Source organism: Populus trichocarpa, chromosome 17, assembly GCF_000002775.5.
Source record: "Populus trichocarpa isolate Nisqually-1 chromosome 17, P.trichocarpa_v4.1, whole genome shotgun sequence".
Classification (NCBI taxonomy): domain Eukaryota; kingdom Viridiplantae; phylum Streptophyta; class Magnoliopsida; order Malpighiales; family Salicaceae; genus Populus; species Populus trichocarpa.
This window is the reverse complement of record NC_037301.2, coordinates 5,374,879-5,384,118: the sequence shown is the minus strand read 5'-3', so window position 1 is coordinate 5,384,118 and position 9,240 is coordinate 5,374,879. Positions and strand designations below refer to the sequence as shown.

Below are 9,240 nucleotides of genomic sequence, written 5' to 3'. Positions count from 1 at the left end.
CATTATACTCTAAGCATATGAAAATAACCCATAAAACCCTTACTAAGATGAGATTTGTATTAAATAGGGACGGTGATTAGGTCACTAGAGACCAGGTGGAAGGTCATGCTGAGGAAGAGTATGATGAGGAAGAAGAACCACATGTTGGTGGTGGTGATAAGAACCCTTACTACTCATTTTCTCCTAGTCAATTGTTGTCCTCTCTTTCTTAACTTTGATCGATCATAAACTTAGTAAATCATATTATTCATAATTGATGTCAGTTTATCTTTCTATATAGATAGTGACTCATTAATGTTCTTATATGATTGACGCGCAAATATTTTTTTTTTTTGTATAAACAATGCCTCAAATATTTTCTTCATCATATTTACACTAAAATCAATTGATTGAATAGAACAAATATGACATGAAAAGTTATGTTATTCACCCAAAACTATTGAATATATTCTTAAATGTGTTTGACATTTTAATTGTTTCAGACGTAGACGACGTAAAATTCAAGAACCCTAAACACTCTCATTCTTTTCAAAGACCACTAAAATGGTAACCTCAAGCTCTTTTCCATCAAAGTCTACACTAAATAAAACCCTCAAGTTTATATGTTGAATCATAATTTAAACTGTACTCTAACTAAAACATAGATTCTTTTCTGACAAATTCATGAATCCTAACTTGTTATGTAATTCTAACTAGTTATACATGTTAAGGAATCATGCTCTGGTCGATTATAAGAAATTTTCTTTGTGTTCAATCACTTTATCCTAGTCGATTACATGAACACCCTTTCTATAGTTGATTGTTTTCTCTTGATTGATCGTTGTCTTATTATACCTTGGTTGGTGAAGAATTTTCTATCGATCATTCTACTCACAAAGAATTTTAGCTCTTACCTTTTATTGTACGGCAATTAACAATTGCTGATACGAGGATGTTATGTTTTTTGTATCAAGAAAAAGTGGAGTGCATCGTTCGGGTAAAAGAAAGAACCCCGGGAGTTTTGAATTTTGATATGAAGCCATTCTCAAATTTTCCATCTCATGTGATGAATGTCCAGTAGATAAGAACTAAGAACAGTAGAATGGTGACGTCCGAAAGACATGTAGGGGAAAGACTAGAAGTCCCATGTTTAGTCAATACAGTTTGTAGGGTGTTTTGTAATTTGACCTAACCATCACTACACCTAAATGTGAAATGTCAGAATTACCCCTCTTAAGGAGTTTTCTTGAATTTGTGTTTTTCTGCACCTCATAGTTGAAAGTTTACTGTGCCTCTATTTGCGAGTTAAAAACATCCATGGGATCCTATTTCCCTGTGTGTGTGTGTGTGTGTGTATAGAAGGAAAAACAAGAAAGGCAATTAAAAACAAAACCAAAAGCTGTAAGCTTAAAGCTTTATTTTGACATTTTTCACTGCCGCACTCCATATCATTTCTTCTTCACATGAGACATCAGTAGCAATTGCAACAGCTAACGTTTTTGTCTTGAGCATGCCAATGTAGAAGTGAGAAATCAGGCCTCAGTAGGTGAGTTTGTTAATCTTGTCTTAGTTTTGTGTGTTTTTGGCTCTTTAGATTATGGGTTTTTCCCCATGTTGTCTCTATATTGTTCTTTTTGTCACTAGCTTGCTTTTGTTTTGACTGGAATGATGGAGATACATGTGGAAGTGGGTTTGATTAAGGTGTACTGTTTGCTTCTCTTTTTGCGTAGATATGTTCAAGAACCAACTGCAAGAACTTGCACAAAGAAGTTGTTTCAACCTTCCTGCTTATGCTTGCATTAGAGAAGGACCTGATCATGCGCCAAGATTCAAAGCTTCTGTGAACTTTAATGGTGAGATCTTTGAAAGTCCCAGTTACTGCACTACATTAAGACAGGCAGAGCATGCGGCTGCTGAAGTTGCCCTTAATGTTTTGTCTTCAAGGGGTCCAGCAAGGTCTCTAACAGCAAGAGTTCTTGTGAGTTTACTTTGCCATAATCTTTCTAGATGGTTTGTTTTAGTTAGTTTTCTTGATTGCTTAAGGTGATTAGAGGATGGATATATACCCAGTTTATTTTCAATTTGATTCCTCTAGATCTAGTCTTAATTGTTTCTCTCTGGGAATCAAATGAAGGATGAGACTGGAATTTACAAGAACCTGCTTCAAGAAACTGCCCATAGAGCTGGGCTTAACCTCCCTGCATATACCACTGTGAGATCAGGTCCTGGTCATGTCCCAGTTTTCACTTGTACCGTGGAGCTTGCTGGTATGAATTTCACAGGTGAGCCTGCAAAGACAAAGAAACAAGCTGAGAAGAATGCAGCTATTGCAGCCTGGTCTGCTTTGAAAAGAAGTACAAATCTCATTCCTCATTTCTTGTTTATTCTCATAGTTAATTATATTATTTGCATAATCAATGTATATATTTTGTGCAGTGCCAAACTTGGATTCTTTGAGTAGCAGAGAAACAGACACCCGTGAAGAACAAGATCAAGCAGTTGTGGCAAGGGTACTGTCAAATTTCAGATCCAAAGATGAAGTTAAACATGCAAAAAACAGGGATCATAACCAAGCAAGAAGAAGGATGGTTAGGGGGCACAGAGACAGTATCTGTGCATCATCTTCCTCCACCTCAAATAACTCTCTACAGTATCCACATTGGAGGCTCCTGGATCTTATATTGGATTCTGCCTCGGATGGTTCAACACAAAAGCAAAACTCCTCCTTTATGTCTCTCCTACCCCCACCCCCACCTAGAACAACTTCAAAGATTCTACCACCAACCTCACATATAGACAATCCATCTCACTTTATATTAAATAGGCCTATTCCACTACAAGTTAAGGGAAAATCACAAGTTCAAGCACCTGAGATTCCAGTTGCACTTGAAGAGCACTTAAAAGATGAAGAAGAATGGTTAGGCACTAAATCAGATGTCATCAAGAAACCCATTGAAAAGGAGGGCACAAGCAATTCAAATCCAAGTAGTCTTTATGCTTCAAGTTCTATATACAGGCCATTTCCTTTCTCCAACACTGGGAAGCCAGTCACTTCCTTGCTCGATAACACTAGCCAGCATGAGTCAACCCACATTAGTAGCAGAATTTTTGGGTCTCCAAATCCATCTCCAATGGCATCAACCTCCATCCATACACCCTCAAATACCCATATTCCTAGGCCCATGTTCACTGGAGGGTTTAACCCTCACAGGATTGCTCCAGCTGTTCAAATAAGATCAGTGATTCCAGTTTGTGCAGCACCACCATCACCAATCAGACCCCCACAATCGCCATCAGCTACAAATGCTCCTCCTCGTCCTGCTACTACGGGAGTAGCTGAGGTATCAATGTTCAAAAAGACGGAGTCAAATCAAACTCAACTGAGTTCTACTGAGTTCAAAAACAAGCTACAATTAAGTAGTAGTAAAAAGTGAAGATGAGAGAAATCGTGTTTAAACCCATAATCAAGCATTTCGTGCAGTCATGACTTGATTGGTTGGTTGTTAAAACAAGATTAGTCCTTTTTTGGCCTTTCAAAAACAAACCATGGTTTTGTCTTAGGGGTTAAATTTTGTACTAATACTCCTCTGGATTAGATAATTCTATAAAGTCCAATCCACATTACATTTACTGCACAGAGAGAGAGAGAGAGAGAGAGAGAGAGAGCATTAAATGTGATCTGGGAGAGTGGGTTGCAGGAGATGAGAGGGTGGGGGGGCAGATGGGGGTAGCAATGAAGTCAGTCTTGGGGGAGGACCAAACAGACAATTGCAGCGATAAACGCAAGCCATTAATTTACCCTACGAGTTTCAGACCAGAATTTATTGGTCTTGTCTTCTCCATTAATGCCTTCATCTTCTTCTCCTCTTATTTATTGTGAGCCATTTACTTTCACATTGTTTATAATATTTCTTTTCTTCGGTTCCCTTTTTATATAATTTTTTATCCTCCATTATTGACTGTGAGGTGCGAACAAATCTGTGTAAAGGGGAGTGAGATGCTTCTAGGCAGGCTAGGAGTTTTCAAATGTGAAGTGGCCGTTAAGTGCATATTGGGCATTCAATGTTTAGAGCAAGGGTAAATTGGTACTGTGGGTATGATCTCCTACTATTTTACCCTTCAGGCCCCATCCAAGCAGGTTTGACTTTTGGCAAATTTAGAAAGAGACTTGGGCTCGCCATGGTGATATAGATGCATTCGGAGCTTGTAGTCTGGAACAAGTGGATAATTCTGCCTAATAAGCTATGACAGTGCAGCACATGCCCATTAATTTTTAGTTTGGAGGTCCTACAATGCTTTTTCTACGGCTAATAACTTGCATGTATACAAAATGTGCATTTTCTGGTGCTTGGAGTAACATTTTAGAAAAGACTGATACCATATTGAATGGATCATCATTCCAGTCATTGTTATGAAATTCCGGCAGCTTAACTTGAATTAATCTTAATCGGATTTTAAATCAGCAAACAACATGTATATAAAAATTCTTGAAATCCTGTAGAATGGATAATTTCAAGCATGGTTATGAAATCTAGTCTGGTTTGGCAGGTTAATTTGAATTATAAAACCTTAATCAAATTTTAAATAGACAAACCACATGTATATAAAAATAAAACTTGGAATTGAACAGGTCAATTTGAAATTTGGTCTAAGTGAGACTTGATTTTTTTTCTTACATGTATATTTTTTAAAAAACTTAAAAAATATATAATTAATTTATTAACACTTTGCCTCGTATTTTTTTATAACTTATATCCACATGAATCATTTCATAATTGTTTTGATGTGGGATAGCTATATATATATATTTTACATCCACATAGAATGTTCTTAATTTTTTTTTTATTATATAAAAAAAAATTATATATAACTTGCATTCATATAAATTATTTTTTAATATTTTCATGTGATATATTAAAATCTCGGTCTCTTGAGCACATCAACATACAAGTAATTATCATCGCAGTTTCTGACTTTACTTGAGCAACGGAACTAGTAATTTTTAAGGGAAAAACTGTGGTCATTTGGGCATTTCCTTCTATGCTTCAAAAACAACAATTTATTTGTATATATAAAATATTAGACATTGAAAAGAAAATAAAAAATCATTGTCGTATATGTCATTTTATAGGCTTTTCAAGAAATTTCCAATTTATTTGTATATACACAACTCTTCTTTGAATTTTTTTTTTCCTTCAATTTCATCTTTAATATTATTATTACATGATATAAAGCATAATAATTTATTTCGTATCACATTCCACATTGTATTAGGAGTGCTTAAAAATATTCTTCCAGCTTAATTTTGCAAAATAAAAGTTGATTTTATTAATTGAAAAAAATTAAAACAGTAGGGAACAAATTTCTCACAGGAATAAATAGACAACCCCTTTTTCTTTTTCTATTGTTCATGGGGCACAAAAACTACAGTTTAGTCCCTAAAATTTTTACTTTTTTTTATTTTTGGTCCCTTGTTAATGGAAGTTTTATGTTTCAGTCATAATCTTCGTTTATCATACATTTTAGTCCTTGAAATTTAAGATGAGTGAGAGAATCGTCAAAAATAAAAGAAGAAAGAAAAAGTGGTATGTAAACACCCAAAAGAAAAAATATATATATATATATAGATAGAATTGATGACGCAGTTTTCGCTGCCGATTTCTGCATCGGCGGCGACGCAGTTCTTGTTTTTTTTTTTAATAATTAACTTAAAGAGCTGGGAGGGAGGGGTAGAACCGGTTTTAGATAAACCAAAACAAGGATAAGAACACATCTAAACCAACCCCCAAACAACCCACCTCATTTAATGGGGAGTATAAATACAAGGAGGAGAGAGAGGATGATCCATCCTCTTCCCAAACAGCAGCTGCATGTCGTTCTTCCCTTCCTCTTTCACAACAGAAACCTAAACCAAACTAGTAGAGAGTGCTTTGTGAACGTGTGAGGGAAAGATGAGACCTTGAGGGAAGATTGGACAACTGCCTAGAGGGAAAGGAAAAAGAGGGCTGGAAAACGTGAGAGGAAGAAGAAGGAGGAGAACCAGCAGGAGAAGAGAAAGAATAGTGTCAAACCTTCCTCAAACTTAGTTAGATTCGAAAGGTATGGGTCATGAAACTCCCTTCCTCTTCTCCTTAAGACCAGAAACGGAAATGAAGAAGAAAACCCTAAGAAAATTGACCTAAGACCTAAGCTAGCTGTGAAGGAAACTGAAATTAACTAGGAGGACAAGGAAATAGAAATGAAATGAAGCCAATTTCAGAACATCTAACAAAGAAAAATGAATCAAGTGGAAATAACAAATCATGGTAGAGGGTTGACTTTAACTATGGGGTTGGCCAGCATGCATGTGTGTGTTCTGCTGGGATTTGTTGAAGGATTGTGTGCTGAAATTGATGGTTTCAATGTGTGTGTTCTGCTGGAATTTATTGAAAGATTATATGTTGTAATCGATGGTTTTCAATGTGTGTGTTCTGCAGCGAAATTGTGATTCGCTGTCGAAACTGCGTCGACTGCAGCGAATTAGCATTCGCTGCCGAAACTGAGTTGTCTGCAGCGAATTTGTGATTCGTTGCCGAAACTGAGTCTTCTGCAGAGTTGTATGCAGCGAATTTGTGATTCGCTGCCGAAACTGAGTCTTCTGCAGCGAATTAGCATTCGCTGCCGAATTGTGTGTTGTGCAGCGAAATTGTGATTCGCTGCCGAAACTGTATCGGCTGCAGCAAATTAGCATTCGCTGCCGAAACTAAGTTGTCTGCAGCGAATTTGTGATTCGCTGCCGAAACTGAGTCTTCTGCATCGAATTAGCATTCGCTGCCGAATTGTGTGTTGTACAGCGAATTGTGATTCGCTGTCAAAACTGTGTCAGCTGCGGCGAATTAGCATTCGCTGTCGAATTGTGTGTTGTGCAACGAATTGTGATTCGCTGCCGAAACTGTGTCAGCTGCCGCGAATTAGCATTCGCTGCCAAATTGTGTGTTGTGCAGCGAAATTGTGATTCGCTGCTGAAACTGTGTCGGCTGCAGTGAATTAGCATTCGCTGCCGAAACTGAGTTGTCTACAGTGAATTTATGATTCGCTGCCGAAACTGTGTCAGCTGCAGTGAATTAGCATTTGCCGCCGAAATTGAGTTGTCTGCAGCGAATTTGTGATTCGCTGCCGAAACTGAGTGTTCTGCAGCGAATTAGCATTCGCTGCCGAATTGTGTGTTGTGCAGCGAAATTGTGATTCGTTGCCGAAACTATGTCGGCTGCAGCGAATTAGCATTCACTGCCGAAACTGAGTCTTCTGCAGCGAATTAGCATTTGCTGCCGAAACTGAGTTGTCTGCAGTGAATTTGTGATTCGCTGCTGAAACTGAGTTGTCTGCAGCGAGTTAGCATTTGCTGCCGAAATTGTGGCGCCAACAGCGAAACAGTTTTCGCTGCCGAATTGGCTGCCTGCAGCGAAACAGTTCTCGCTGCTGAATTGGCTACCTGCAGCGAATCAGTTCTCGCTGCCGAATTGGGCAGCCTGCATGAACCAGTTCTCGCTGCCGATTTCTACAATAAGCCTCCTAGGCAGAAATGACTTAAATGCTAGTAACAATTTCATGGTATGATGGTGTAAAATGTGGAACACTTGAATGTGAACATATGAACTCTTGAAATAAGTGTGGTGACGAATGTGATTCAAAAATACAAATGTACTGATTTGTGACCATTGATGTCTTAGGTGGTGCGGTCGGGATTGGACCATCATCAAGACAAGAACAACCCACAGGTGGAGCAGGTAGGTGACTTGCACCTTCCTTTTTTATACGTTGAATAATGAAATACTTTATCATGAATATTACCATATTGCGTTAGAACATATATTAGATTGTCGAACGCTTAAATGTTGACAAATAGTTAATTAGCTTTGGCTAATGGCATCCGAATGGATGACCGGGACGAAGGATTGATTAGCTTCGGCTAATGGCATCCGAATGGATGACCGGGACGAACGACTGATTAGTTTTGGCTAATGGCATCCAATGGATGGCCGGGATAAAGAATGATTAGCTTTGGCTAATGGCATCCGAATGGATGACCAGGACGAACGACTGGGACGAACGACTAATTAGCTTCGGCTAATGGCATCCGAATGGATGGCCGGGACAAATGAATGATTAGCTTCGGCTAATGGCATCCGAATGGATGACCGGGATGAACGATTGATTAGCTTTGGCTAATGGCATCCGAAGTGGATGACCGGGGTGAGTGAACAATTAACCTCAGCAAATGATGCCTTAAGAGGATAGCCGAGTTTAAGATTATGGTTGATTGCAAAAATTGGTGCATATATATGTACTACAAGCTGTTTATACCAAGTACATGAAGAAATTATAAATGTTAATGCTTCATTTAACTGCCAGACCGTTTAGTTACTATTATTATTATTATTAAGTAATTGCATTCTCTTAAATGTTTTGTACTGCAACAGGGACGTCACACCAACGAGATGTCTAGGAAACCCAATACACGGGAACCTATTTTTGCAAGGAATCATGTAGACGCATTCTAAATCACAATGTATTTTGTATGAATCAATGTACTGAATGTATAACTTTTATTAGATCCTTTTGTTTAAATTCGTAATGGCTATTAGTAGGATAGGAATGCAAACTCATGTCTATGTATGTATATTTTTAATATGAACTTCTAATTATGCAACCATAATATTATGTGTTTATGTAAGATTCATTTTTAAATGAAATGTTGATTGTATGGATTGTATTTTGATGATGTGAGGGATCAGGTTTGCTGATTACCGGCACCATGCGTGTCAGGTATATAAAAAAAAAAATTTACTGTTGTTTTGGGCTTGAAAAGCCGGGTTGTTACAGGTCGGTCAACAACATTCTAGCCACCATAAAAGCAGGTTTCGGTGTTCATGGGTTTCTCTTGACAAGAGAAATGTCACTAAGGTGTTTTTGAGTTTTTATTTTGCTGATAAAAATATACAGGGTTAAGGGAAAAAAAATATTTGATTTATTTATTTATTTATTTTACCGAGTTAGGGGTATTTTGAGGTTAGCAATTGGCTCATAAGGATTCTTAGGATCTTCATTAGGTGTTTTTAGATAACAATAAGTTAAAAATAAGTTTTTGGATCCAAAAAATTTCTAACCTGACATTTCAGCAACGTCTCTAATTGTTGGAATCTGAACCAATAGACAACGCATTGTCCACTTTATTTTTAAAAAAATAAAAATCATTCTCCTTTAAACATAAAAAAATAATAA

General features: G+C 37.4%; 1 protein-coding gene across 2 annotated transcripts; it reads left to right on the top strand.

Moving 5' to 3' along the window:
• The first annotated feature begins 1,259 nt into the window (after positions 1–1,259).
• On the top strand, positions 1,260–3,609 carry LOC18107203 (double-stranded RNA-binding protein 3). Of its 2 annotated transcripts, none has more exons than XM_024588660.2 (4): positions 1,260–1,525; positions 1,710–1,957; positions 2,114–2,261; positions 2,416–3,609. In XM_024588660.2, exons 2-4 carry the CDS (start codon positions 1,712–1,714, stop codon positions 3,411–3,413), a joined length of 1,392 nt encoding a protein of 463 aa, XP_024444428.1. In that variant the 5' UTR covers positions 1,260–1,525; positions 1,710–1,711; the 3' UTR covers positions 3,414–3,609. The 2 variants fall into 2 exon arrangements, with proteins under 2 accessions (XP_024444428.1, XP_006373199.1); XM_006373137.3 differs by having other exon boundaries at positions 1,261–1,525; positions 2,114–2,333.
• The last annotated feature ends 5,631 nt before the right edge of the window (positions 3,610–9,240 follow it).